Source organism: Zootoca vivipara, chromosome 5 (genome assembly GCF_965207765.1).
Source record: "Zootoca vivipara chromosome 5, rZooViv2.hap1.1, whole genome shotgun sequence".
NCBI lineage: Eukaryota > Metazoa > Chordata > Lepidosauria > Squamata > Lacertidae > Zootoca > Zootoca vivipara.
The window spans coordinates 36,293,786-36,307,838 of NC_142588.1; the positions used below are offsets into that span (position 1 = coordinate 36,293,786).

Below are 14,053 nucleotides of genomic sequence, written 5' to 3' on the forward strand. Positions count from 1 at the left end.
GGAAAGTGTCTAGCTTTCAGTTTGCTAACCTTTACAGTCAAGAGGAAATGGTGTGGAATTGGTGTGAGAGAGACCTTCAGACAGTAGAAAAAGATACTTGCTTTTTAGACAATACTTAAGCTGCAAAGATGGAAGGAAAGTGGTTTCATCATGTGAGAGGACTATGGAGGTCCTCTTGGGAAAGAGAGCTTGGATGCTACTGGCTTAGGAAGGGTAAAGAGTTTGCTTAGGTACAAAGGTGGGGGCCTGGTAAGCAGAAGGAGGGAACTGCTGGTGGTGATTTCTTCAGGGAAGATATCAAAAGGTGGCACATGAGGATTGGGTGCTGAGGGTGCCACTGGCTTTATTTCTGGTTCCTGCACCCAATCGAAACTGGGGAGGCAGGGGGGGGGAGTTGTACCGTATGTAGTTGATTATATTTAAATTTGACGCCCCTCATTGCATGTTCTTAATGGTATGTCTCAGATGTTGTGGATCCATATAATGATGTAACCGACAGAGGTAAAGTTTGTATATTATAACTTGTTTGCCGTTACAATAGCTGTAGTAGAAATCAACCGAGAACTCTTATTTCCTTTCTTTCAACATCAGTGAATCCATTTTCAAACACCATGCACCTAATATGTAGGTTTAAAAGTGGCTAGTTTATGGTTGAAAGAGAATGACCTGGTTTTATTTTATATATTAAAGAAAGTCACTTTTTTAAAGTTCCTTTTTTTTGCATGCAGAAAGCTCCATGTGATAACTGTAATATCTGAAAAAGTTGGTGTTGTAGTCTTGCTCTGAACAAATCATCCTGCTGCCATAGGCAAGTGAGCAGGCTGGCAGAGGAACAACAGATCACTCTGAGCCTACTCCTTCAGCTTGCTTGGTTAGTGTGCTAGTTGTGGAAAGAGAAAAATCCTTCCTCTGCAACCAACATGGAAACAAAGCAGGCTAGCGGAGAAGAATCCAGGCCCTCCACTGGCTAGAAGGCATTTAAAGAAAAACTAGAAAACAAACAAACAAACCCTACTCTCCTAAGTTGCTAGAAGCCTGCATTTCCAGTCTGCCAGTCTTCTGTGGTCAGCATGAAAACACAGACTACTACCCTGCTAGCAGGCTCGTAACTTTTTTTTTGGTAGGCTACTAACCTTTGTAGGCTTTTTTACAAAGCTACAATAATACTCTTTTTAGAAGCTACAGCTGCTTAAAATTATGCAGAGTGGGTGGGTGGGTGGGTGTGTAAGCACTGGAAAACCCTATGTTCCTAATGACAAAAAATTGTATGCTCAGAATCGGATAATCCTGCACAAAAATTTAAGACACTCCTAGAGAAATTTGAGCCGTTTACACTCCGTTGGGATGGAATTATGGGTAACACGCAATTTGCAAGGTATGTAAGCTTGTTTCTCTTAATTTTGCACATTTTTTAGTACCTAAACAAGTGCCTAATATGTGGAACATAGCATCTCCCAGCAGATGTCAAGGCAATAAGCAACTATTTTACTTTTAAAAGACAACTGAAGGCGGCCCTGTTTAGGGAAGTTTTTAATGTTTGATGCTCTATTGTTTTTAATATTCAGTTGGAAGCCGCTCAGAGTAGCTGGGGAAACCCAGCCAGATGGGCGGAGTATAAATAATAAATTATTATTATTATTATTATTATTATTATTATTATTATTATTATTATTCCGTTTGACTTCCAAGGTATGACTGTATTCCTGGCACTAGGGCACATAGTTGATGAAAACTGATCATATTTCTTTAAATGTAATATTTTCTAGAGCTGAACTGAGCTACTTAAAGTAGCAGAACATCATGCTAATACAATTTAATAGCACACAGTGCAGATTAAAGATTTGACTGTTCTTTTTTTTACCTTCCCCTTTTAGTCAAGCAGACTGGGAACACTTACTGAATAACTGCAGTGCGTTTATCTTCTCTGGACTGGCAAGATTTCTCTTATATACGTTACTTGAAAGATTAGTTGCTATGAATCTCCCAGGTGATTTTATGAAGCTGAAAAAGGCTGTTTGCTTTCCTTGCAGATCATAACAAAATTCTATTTACAGTACTCAGATTGAAATATTTGGTTATGTTATTACAAGTGTTAGATCAGCTTTCTGCAAAAGTTGTCATTTGAAGGTGATTTAATTTGTGGTCCCTGTGCAAATTACATTATTAACACAAAAGCTGCTGTAAGCATGGTTTCTTCTTACATAGTACTGTATAGGTAAAATCAGAAGCTTGGGCAAGGTGGAAGGCACCCAAATTGCACGTCATCCCCTTGTCAGCTTTTGTCTTTCTGGAATAGGAGCACCACTGATGTAGGGAGGAGGGAGGCACAGATTGGGCCTCTCTCATGTGGCCTGGGAATTTTAAGGTGTCAGAAAGGAGCCACTAGTATCTCCCACAGCATGAGATTTACATTAGATGGGGTACTTACAACCCTGTATTGAGGGGGGTCATCCCTTGAGGCGCACTTTCTGAATAATGGAGCGAATTTCTGTTCCATGGAGTGGTCTTGGGATGATGTGCCTTAACAACTGACTGTTCAACACTGCACAGTTTTATTACATCTTGATGGCAGTACTAGCAAGGCAAACATAGCAGTTAATGGCTGTGACCTGAAACAAAATGTGGCCCTTTGCAGTGTTCCCATTCACTGTTCCAGTCCATCAGCCATGCTTCTTCAACATGCTACATTTTGTTCCACAGCCACCACACCAGCTTTTCTGTTATCTACCCCTGGTTGATCAGCATTCCGCAACCACTGAGCACGCTCAGTCCTTATTGACTGTTAGGGAGTTGTTCCCTTAAGGTCTTTTATCAAGGTTTTTAAAATACTTCTTGAAACTTGGGGTTCCCAATGTCCATCACTGCCTCCCCCAATTTCCGCCTAAATTCCACTGCCCACACCATACCATTTTAGATAATTTCACAGGGGTTTGCAGTGAGGAATGTGGGATATTAAAGCCTTGTTAGACAAGCAATTTTCTGCTCATGTATCTTTGGATTCAAAACGCTAACATTCATATTATTGTTTCCCTTCCCACAGAGTGTCAGTTGGTGATACTTTCAGACCTCGTGCATTCAAAACCAAGTACTGCACGAGTGATAAACCTCGATGGGTTTAAAAGGTAAGATCGGCATAAGTTTTAAAGTCATTGTGTGCAAGGCAGTCCTATACATCCTCTACTCCAAAGTAAGCACCACTGAGTTCAATGGAACTTACTCCCAGGAAAGAGTGCATAGGATTGCATCCTAAATTCCTCATTCTTTGCTGTCAAGAATGGCCGCTCACACAGTCCCAGGGTGGGCGATGATTGCAGCCCATCATGGCAGACTCTGGGCCTCAGAGAGCAATGCCATGCTAGCCAGCCAGCCTCCCCGGTGTGGTGGGTCTTTCCCGCCACACAGTTCAAACCGGCCAGTCTGCGTGGGTGTGATAAGGGAGCAGACCAGAGTGGAGCAGGCTTTGCTTCTGTCCGCCCCCTAAACGCCAGCTAAACCCAATCTCAGGACCACAGTCCCTATATGTTCTATGCCCTGCTTCTCTCCACCTGGCTTGGGGTGGGGCCTGACAGGCTCCATAAAGGAGTGCTGCTGCTGCTGCTGCTGCTGCTGCTGCTGCTGCTGCTGCTGCTGCTGCGCAAAGAGGGCTCCGTTTTTTGTTTTGTTTAGTTTTTTAATTGCTTTTATTTTTTATCTATGTCATTTTAAATTGTGATATTAATGCTGCATTTTTAGTTTTAGATTTTATTATTTATGTGGAAATTGTTTTCCATTTGGTTGTGTACCTTTTGATGTGTTTTATTTATTGTTTATGACTTTTGTTATGTTGGTAATTATGCAATTCTTGCCACGTTGTAAGCCGCCTTGAGCATTGATTTAACTATGGAAAGGCAGCATACAAATAAAATGGTGGTGGTGGTGGTGGTGATTTGTATTTAAATTGTTTTTAAACTTATTTATTGTAAGACACCCAGAGAACTCTATAAAGATACTGTAGAAAATAAATAAAATATTTAATGCCAGACATGCTGGTGAGAAAAAAATAAGAAAAATGCCGTTCACATTATATTCTTGTGAACTGATGAAATTTGAATGAACGGGTTTTGTCTCTTTTGTTCAGGTCATTCAAGAATGCCATTCATTGCATATTTTTATTTTATTTTTTTAGCTCTGCACGCCTCTCTCTGGAAAAGCCAACAGAGACAACAATCTCTCTGAGCCTTGTTGGAGTGCGCTCTGTCATAGCTAACCAATGGTATACGTCCCTGGAAGAGAATGCAACAAAAATGGAAAGCTTATGTGAAAGTGTGTAATAGCAAACTTCATAAAACAGCTGAGCCTAATGCTTTTCTTCTCAATGGTGACGTTAGTGACCATGCTTAGATGTGAACAAATGAAGCTTCTATACTCCGATGAAAATAGGGATATTTCATCATCATCATTTTATTATTTATACCCTGCCCTACTGGGTTACCCCAGCCACTCTAGGCAGCTTCCAATATATATAAAAACATAATAAAACATTTTAAAACTTCCCTATACAGGGCTGCCTTCAGATTTATACTAAAGGTTTTACTTATCTCCTTAGTTCAGGTCACTTAACTGATGACAATAGGGATATCCTACCATGCCCTCCAACATTTCTCCAATGAAAAGAGGGACGTCCTAAGGAAAAGTGGGACATTCTGGGATTGGATCATAAACCAGGACTGCTCCTGTAAATCCAGGACTGTCCCTGGGAAATAGGGACATTTGGGGGTCTAGAGCAGTGGGAACATGCTCCCAATCCAGATTTGTGCCTTGGGCTGATTTCCTATCAAAACTCCCCCAGCTGCTATTTGTCCCAAATAGTACTTACTGTTTACAGCAAATAGTAGCTGGAGAACAACTTTTAGCAAGAAGGCAGTGCAGGACCTTGATCTGATAAGGAACACATTCCAATTAGGGATTCAGTATTGCTTTTTCTTGAATACGCATGTGACCAGTTTAACCTCACTTCTTAAATGTGTAAATAATCTGAAGTATAGCTTGGTCCACAGGATTTCAAAAAGCCATTGACTTCAGTGGACTTACATGCACCTAACTCTGGTTAATACATTTGCAAATGTAGAAGAAAACTGCAGGTTCTGCTTCCATGTTTTATTTTGAGTGTGTTCAATTATAAAACTACAGTGGTGCCTCAACTTACGAATTTAATCCATTCCGAAGGCGCCTTCGTAGGTTGAAAAATTCGCAAGTCGAAAAGCACCATTGGAAACGCGATTTCCCATAGGAATGCATTGGAAACGGAAAAATTCATAAGTCGAAGCAGTCCTATCTAAAAATTCATAAGTCGAAAAATCCCTATCTAAAACCGCCGCGGTTTCCTTTCGGTAAGCGCGCGGCCATTTGCCCCATTCGTAAGTCGAAAAATTTGGTTGTTGAGTTGTTCGTAAGTCGAGGTACCACTGTACTGTGTTTCTTTGCAGATTTTATCAGAGTAGGCAAGACAACTGGACAGGCTGTTCGTTTTCTTCAAAGGAGTAAGAGTGCTGTGGATGAACCTCCTAAAAGTAAGATTTAAACATTTTTAAAATAAAAGTACACAGATTGAAGTGTGAACAGATCAAAATCTTATACCATTTTCTTCTCACCATTTTCTTAGTTGGTTAAAATGCCATTATATTGTATATTACAAGCACCAAAACTGCTGAGCTTGCTAGTAGAAATGGTATCACTCTCATCTAAGCAATTTGCTAACCCCATATTGAAGACACCAAGGTAAAGGTAAAGATACCCCTGACCGTTAGGTCCAGTCGCGGACAACTCTGGGGTTGCGGCGCTCATCTCGCTCTATAGGCCGAGGGAGCCGGCGTTTGTCTGCAGACAGCTTCCAGGTCATGTGGCCAGCATGACTAAGCCGCTTCTGGCGAACCATAGCAGCACACGGAAACGCCGTGTACCTTTCCACCGGAGCGGTACCTATTTATCTACTTGCACTTTGACGTGCTTTTGAACTGCTAGGTGGGCAGGAGCAGGGACCGAACAACGGGAGCTCACCCCGTCACAGGGATTCAAACCGCCGACCTTCTGATTGGCAAGCCCTAGGCTCTGTGGTTTAGACCACAGTGCCACCTGCATCCCTTGAAGACACCAAGCAGGGTTTAAAAAAACACATACTGAAAGATGCATATATTTAAAAGTGTGTGTGTGTGTGTGTGTGTGTGTGAAAAAGAGAGAGTGAAATGTCTCCCATAAGGAAGGTATTGTTTTTCCCCAAAGGAGCATATCTGTACATAGCTCCAGTGCTAAGAAAAGTTGCTCCTCTGAATACTGGGTTTGTGCTGAGCCATCAAAATAACCAAATTATATTTCTATACGCAGCTGTAATGCCAACATTTTTCTGATTTACTTACTACAAAAAAGGACTCAAAGGTCCAAGCTAAATGTGATACAGGAGATCCAGAATTAGATTCTCTCACAGTTGAAAAGAAATTAATAACAGACATAGGGATCCCAAATCAGTCCTTGGGCACCAGGGAAGGGGGATTAACGCCATCTCTGCTCTCTGTTTTCCTAATTAAAATTTGCTGCCCAAACCTTTATTTGCTGCCCTGGGGGAAATGACTAGATATTTGTAACAGAAATTTTTACTTGTCACCGGCAACCAGAGGTTTCTGTAAGTTCAAGACGGGGAAGCCTTTTGCTGTCAAAGGTTGTTGGAAGCACATTTCCTCCCCCCCCCCCCTCCCAAAGAATTCTGAGTACTGTAGTTTGTTAAGAGTTGCTGGTAACAGTTTCTCTGTAAGGGGTAAACTACAGTGCCTTTAAAGTTATAGTATGTATGTAGCCAATAATATTTTCCTCTGTCAGGTAGAAGAGATGGTTTCCCAACAGTTAACATTAGGATTAGCTACCCTTTGATAGTATCTAGCTTTGTGGCATTTAATTCAGACAGTTCTTTAATTTTTAGCAAAGTTTCTGGTCACTGGGTTATTTTATGGGCTAATTTTAGATCCGATTACATTCTTGGGGATTTCAGGGATTTCTGAACACTGTTATATGAAAAATGAATATATGGATAGGCAAGTGTATATCCATATATGGTAATGTATATATAGTCCAGGACTAAAACTATGTTAAGAGTTCTCCTTCTCCACTATATGTAGCACCTGAACAGGCCTAAAGAGACAGGTATTTAAGCAAGTAGACCTTAAAACTCTGGGCACCATTCAGCCAATGTTAAGCCCCTTTAAATCCATTTGATGTCAATAGGAAAGTTGGGTGCATGTTTAAAACTCTTCCATTAAAAGCATTTGCTTAAAACTGCTTAACTTGAACAGGATCGTGCTCTGTTTCTTTAAAATATCTCTATAGCTAAAAGAAAATTTTAATTATTTGTTCTGAACTGTGTTTCTAGCGGAGTTGGATGCCGCTGGGGACAAGAAAGAAGACCAGAGAGAAAGTCCCGGTGGGCTAGTGCATCCTGCCCCACAGCCATCAGCTTGTAATACCGTTCTGTATGGGTTGCCCAACATGATGTTTGTGTGATTCACAACCAATTTCTTTATGGAATATGGAAAGTATGGAAATATGGGGATCTATATATGGATAGATTGTGAAGTAAAACTATTTTTACTGTAGTTTGATAAAAAAAGAGTTTATAAAAGTTTGAGCTGTGCTTAGTGGCTCTTTTCAATTTAAATATGTATCAAATGTTTTTTTGCTATTGAACGTTTCCAATTGCTCAGGACTTTTCACTGCAGATTTTTGAGGCCTGTTTTCCCCTTTATGTGTACTCACAAGCTAAATTGTGTGTGTGACACTACTACATGCCGCCATAGTACTATTAGCTGTACAAATAGCACTATACTGACACCTAGCGGTCGCAACACTATATTTCAAAACAAGTTTAGTATGCTAACCTAGGAGGGAAAGCACCCGTTTGTTCCAGTTTTGTATGCTTCTATAAAACAGAAGCATGCTGCTTCAGTAACCATTCGTACAACCATCTATATCAACAGTAGCAGACCAACTGTGTAAATATCATGTATGTGAGGTTACAAATAAAGTGTGCTTGTTGGGTTTAGACATATGTGTGGTGGGTCATTTATCTGAGTAATCACTGCATTCAAGTTTAAGGCTTTGTTTCTCAACCAAAATAATACAAGGCCAGTTCTGGGGGAAATGTCAGTCATTGTACTTTCAAAGACATGTCGCTGTTGGAAGCATTGCTTTGCATAGATGGATACATATACTTTTTCAAAAATGATGTATACTTTGTAACTTACAAATACAGTGGTACCCCGAGTTAAAAACTTAATTTGTTCTGGAGCTCCGTTCTTAACCTGAAACTGTTCTTAACCTGAGGTACCACTTTAGCTAATGGAGCCAGTGTGGTATAGTGGTTAAGAGCGGTAGACTCATAATCTGGGGAACCGGGTTCGCGTCTCCGCTCCTCCACATGCAGCTGCTGGGTGACCTTGGGCTAGTCACACTTCTCTGAAGTCTCTCAGGCCCACCCACCTCACAGAGTGTTTGTTGTGGGGGAGGAGGGGAAAGGAGATTGTTAGCCACTTTGAGACTCCTTAGGGTAGTGATAAAGTGGGATATCAAATCCAAACTCTTCTCTTCTTCTTCTTCTCCCACCGCCGCCACGCCACTGCCGCCGCATGATTTCTGTTCTCATCCTGAAGCAAAGTTCTTAACCCGAGGTACTATTTCTGGGTTAGCGGAGTCTGTAACCTGAAGTGTCTGTAACCCAAGGTACCACTGTAACATACAGTCGATAAGCCATAGCATTGCTCTGCTGTATTACTTGGGTGCTTCTGCAGTTCAGTGGAAGAATGCGTGTTTGGATGTACAAATAGCCTCGGATTTGAAGCTGAGCATCTGCTGTTAAAGGATCTCGGGTTGCAGGACTGGGAAAGACCTGCCTCAGAATCTAAAGTGTTTGGTCCAAGTTCTGCTGCCACTTGAAATGTGAACTAATCAATGGCGTTTCCATCGCAGTCAGGGTCTTAAAGATATTTGTGAGATCTAGAAAGCCACTTGTATAAGTGCAAGTCACTTTTGCTGACACAAGAAGGGGGTGCTGAATTTCCATTGATTCTCCCCTGAAACTGCAGCACTCTCGCAATGCATCAAGCACCATTCTGAAGGGTCCCTGACTGCCAGGTAAGGATAGATGAATCTGCCAGTTTCACTTTCTCATTATTCCAGTCTTAAGTTTTGTTCTCTACATTCCCCCATCACTCTGAAATTTTTGTTAATGTTTGTATGGAATATTACCTCTTTTTTGCACAGCAATTCCCCCTAATATAATGCATTTCAAATGTTATTTTCATGAACATATGCATTTTAATTCACATTTTACCCTAGTGTGTGCATTTTTGTACACATTGCCTGGCCAGATGCACATTACCTGGCCAAATGCATTACAAAATGTGGAGAAGTGTGGGTTTTAATTGAGTAGGTTCTCCTTTAAATTTGAACTGCATCTAATTTCTCCCCCATCTCTCCTGTCAGGAATAGCTGCAGCAAAAAGGTAGACAAACCCTGTTGTATGACTGGAACTCCTATTGGTCTTCTCTGGATCCAAGCCAATGTGCTGTTTTACTGGCAATCTTGTTCATTATTTTTCTTGTAATGCTTTAAAGAATATAAAACCACACGTTGTGAACTGCAGTGATATCAGCCAAAGTTTTGAAATTAACTTTAAATCAACATATATCTTAGAGACAGTCTCCTATGGAAATTCTGCATTTTCTTTACTGTTCTGTTTCCTGGGGTTTAATAGGAAAAACATAACATCAAGAGAAATTGCAAAAATCCATTTACCACTTAATCTCCCAAAAGTTCTGAATATTTCTTTCTTAGCAATCCAGGCATGCCTGTTCCCCACGATAAATTATTTGTGTTCATTTTAAAGGCATTAACATGTCACCGAAAAATAGTATTCTTGGCTCTCCTGCTATGCTAAAGTTAATTAGAAACTGATAAGGATTTGTGGCGTAGTATTAAGAAATCATGACATCTGTAGCATTCCTTTTTGAAAGTTCATCCATGGATATAAATAAGTGCACTTTCACTTTTCCACAGGACCCCCCCCCCCACAAGCCAGCTTATCAGAAGAGGGAAGTCCAATGAACTTCCACTATAAAATAATGTATCTTGGAAGCATGCATGCTTTTGCTCATCACTATGTTATCATTTCATTTTGATATTTTCCCTTGTTTCTGTTTTCAAGTTAATTGAATTATTTTGCAATGTAATGTTTTTTGGAAATAGCTTCAATCATTTGTAAAGGAACATTGTGGCTATCATCTGAAAAGGAAGAAACAACGTTTCCTGGCAATGTTTCCTGTTCAAATGTTTCTGCCCCCAAAATAAAAACCTGGAAAGGACCATAATTTAGAGGTACAGCTTATGGTTTGCATGCAGAAGGTCCCATAGTGAGTCCCCAGCATCTCCAGGAATGCCTGGAAAATACCACTAAAACCCTGGAGAGTTGGTGCCACTCAGTGTAGACAATACTAACCTAGAGGGACCAATAGTTTGACTATAGCAGCTCCTTGTGTTCCTAATGAAGGCAGATGTTACTTCTTCATGCACAGAGAGACAATAGCAACTTCCAGAACTATGAACAATAAGCTTCCTTGAAAATGTAGGTGAGCCCAATAAAAATGCCCATGCTGCCAAGCAACATCACAGAATGAGAAGGTGGAAAAGAATATAGGTTTTCAGCAACAGGTTACAGACAGTACTCATCATCTGAGAGGTTTGTGTCTTGGCTGCTTATAGTGGTTTTTGTATTTTTTTAAAAGGAAAAAATAAACGCTACAGTGATGAAGAAAACAGGCATCAGGCAAGCAAAGATTAAGGGTGATTGTCCGTCGGCCTAACATCAAGGTATAATGAGCTAATTTGAAAGGTTGCAAATGTTCGTTTTCTTTATGCAGCTGGTGCAAAATATTTAATCTTCCAAAGTGTTTTCCCCCAAAATGTTCCCATGTATAATAGATGCTTTGGCCTTGGCAACTACGTCAGCATCCTCTGTCAAAAAGATGGATGAGTAAGTCCAAAAATTTCTTCATGGCCTGACAGCCCTACTTTATCATAAAGCACTGATAAAGAGTAATGTCCAGATCCAGGAAACTACAGACTGAGAATCTTGACTTCTTGAGCACAAGATACTGGAAATGTTTGTCAGTAATACAATAGGGGAACACGCAGAAATGCCTGGAATTTATATTTCGTGAAGGTAGTGTAGAAAGCACACATAGTATCACACAATCTAGAAAATCTTGAATAGATAAAAAGGCCAGCTAAAAGGTACCCCACTACTGCAACATCTAAGACCCAGATTTGTAATGTCTAGAAATGCACATTGAGAATTTAAAAGAAAGAAAGAATATGAATAATACTTCGCTATGCGTCCTGTTGTGATATAATTTTTTATGTAGTTACCAAATCCATAGAAAGCACATGCCCTCCTTTGCCTTGTCTCTGTCATAAGGTAAAGGTAAAGGGACCCCTGACCATTAGGTTCAGTCGTGACTGACTCTGGGGTTGCGGTGCTCATCTCGCGTTATTGGCCGAGGGAGCCGGCGTACAGCTTCCAGGTCATGTGGCCAGCATGACAAAGCCGCTTCTGGCAAACCAGAGCAGCGCACAGAAACACCGTTTACCTTCCTGCTGTGGTGGTACCTATTTATCTACTTGCACTTTGACGTGCTTTCGAACTGCTAGGTTGGCAGGAGCTGGGACCGAGCAACGAGAACACACCCAGTCGCGGGGATTCGAACCGCCGATCTTCTGATCGGCAAGCCCTAGGCTCTGTGGTTTAACCCACAGTGCCACCCGCGTCCCGTCTCTGTCATAGATGGGGCCAAAAGATCAGTTTTGGGATCCCATCCTAGAAGGACTAGCACATCCATAATTGAGAAAGTTGCAGATAGTAATGCCCAGTATTGAATGGGGCCAAGAAGTACTGCCACCACCATTGCAAAAAAAAAACCATTGTATAACACTGACTTACACATTTTTAGCTCTCTATGTTATTTATTATTTGATTTAAGTTCATTAGACTACCCAGGGATGAGCAAATGGAGAAATGCTGCTTGTCGGTGATATATCTACTAGCCTTTTTATGGCTTCTCAGTAAACACCCTACCCTACACAGATTGATTGTGTCTTAGCCCAAAATGACATAGAATTGTAGAGTTAAGTGAGACCCCAAGGGTTATCTAGTCCAGTGTTTCCCAACCTTGTGCCTCCAGATGTTTTGGGACTACAACTCCCATCATCAAGACCAGTGGTCAGGAACAATGGGAATTGTAGTCTGAAAACAGCTGGAGGCACAAGGTTGGGAAACACTGATCTAGTCCAACCTCCTGCAATTCAGGAATCTCCCCTAAAGCATCCTAAAAACATAAGAATCGTGCTGGATCAGGACAAAGGTTCACCTGTTCCAGCATCCTGTTCTCATGATGGTCCACCATATGCCTATGGGAAGCCTGCAGGCTGGACCTGTGTGCAATAGCAGTCTTTCCACTTCTGATACCCAGCAACTGGAATTCAAAGGCATACTGCCTCTGGCAGTGGAGGTAGGAGATTGTCACCATAGCTAGTAGCCTTGGTCTCATCTTCCATGAATCTCTTAAAGCCATCCAAACTGGTGGCCATCACTATGGAACCTGCTGTGCTGAAGTTCAAGTCTTCAGTGAAGTCTCTGTAAAAGGAGCACCCAAGTGGTGCTCCACTAGGACTGGGCAATGTTGGGTTTTCAACATTGCTGTGTATTGCCAGCCAAAAATTGTCGTTTGGCAATAAACTGCAGTGTTGAAAAAAGCTGCATTGGCCCCAGCTGGCAAGGTGCCGGGGAAAACTGCTGCAACTCTCATCATGGGAGCTGAGGTGCTTTCACCCCAGCGCCTCGCAGGCTGAAGCCAATACAGCTTACCCCAGCCAGCTGCTCACCTGGCGGGTGGAAAGGCTCCTGCCCCCAGCTGAGGGAGCCCCGAGTCCCCTGCCACTTGTGCACGACCAGCAGGGGACTTGGGGCTCCTTGGTCAGGCTCCACTGGGGACGGGAGAGCAATGAGAGAGAGTGTGGTGGCAGTTTCACCAGCGGTATTATTGCTGCTGAAACCACCACCACTTGAGTTCCTCTGCCTCCAGCTCCCAGTTAGTTTGTGCCCTCAGCGCTCTGGGCGATGAAGGCAGAGGGACTCAAGAGTGGTGATGGTTTCACCAGCGATATACCGTTGAGTGAAGCTGTCATCACGGTCCTTTCCCCCCAATACCGGACCTGGGCGATATATTAATATATCGCCCAGGCCTATGCTCAACATAGGAATGCTCAACATTCCTTTTGATTAGTCCACTAACATAAATAGACCTGACACTATGTCTATTGACTTGCAGTAAATGCACATGAAATCACTCGAATCATAACTGTGTAAAGATGCAGTTCTATAACTACTTATCTGGGAGGAAGTAAGCCCAATTGAATTATGTCTAGACTTACTTCTGAACAGACAAGTAAGAGATTGAGCTGTAAATGTTTTCAAAATCATAGCCACTACATAAGGCTTTCAGAAATAACTTCTCAAACAATGCTTCTACTTAAGAGTCCCATGAATATTGTAAACCTACAAAAAATGAAATATTTTGCTAAGGTGCTCCAAATAATAGATACAACTATTGTTAACACTTATTCTGAAAAATACCCTGAACGTAAATTTAAAGCCAACCATTTTGCAGGGTCATACGCATAGCTGCCAAGTTTTCCCTTTTCTCGTGAGGAAGCCTATTCAGCATAAGGGAATTTCCCTTAAAAAAAGGGAGAACTTGGCAGCTATGGTCATACGGTGCAGAAGTCAGAAATATGTACCACAAGTAAGTATATTGCTCATAAAATTTAGCTTTATTTTAAAGAAATGAAGCTCTTTAAAATGTGCTACTATATTTTAATTACCTATTAAACCTTTATTTATTCCTTTCTGTTAACACATCTACACACACACACAAATCCACTAAGACTGATGGATACATTCTAACAGAAACAGTTTAAA

At 41.4% G+C, this 14,053-nt stretch overlaps 1 protein-coding gene across 5 annotated transcripts in view; it reads left to right on the forward strand.

Annotated features, from left to right (window-relative positions):
• CFAP46 (cilia and flagella associated protein 46) overlaps positions 1 to 8,067 on the forward strand; it is an 84,030-nt gene extending 75,963 nt beyond the window's left edge. For all 5 annotated transcript variants that reach the window (XM_060274838.2, XM_060274839.2, XM_060274840.2 and 2 more), the window contains exons 55-61: positions 466 to 501; positions 1,276 to 1,375; positions 1,875 to 1,987; positions 3,041 to 3,122; positions 4,166 to 4,302; positions 5,466 to 5,549; positions 7,397 to 8,067. In XM_060274838.2, the coding sequence (XP_060130821.2) occupies positions 466 to 501; positions 1,276 to 1,375; positions 1,875 to 1,987; positions 3,041 to 3,122; positions 4,166 to 4,302; positions 5,466 to 5,549; positions 7,397 to 7,527 (683 nt within the window). In that variant the 3' untranslated portion in view covers positions 7,528 to 8,067. The remainder of the gene's footprint in view (positions 1 to 465; positions 502 to 1,275; positions 1,376 to 1,874; positions 1,988 to 3,040; positions 3,123 to 4,165; positions 4,303 to 5,465; positions 5,550 to 7,396) is intronic.
• The last annotated feature ends 5,986 nt before the right edge of the window (positions 8,068 to 14,053 follow it).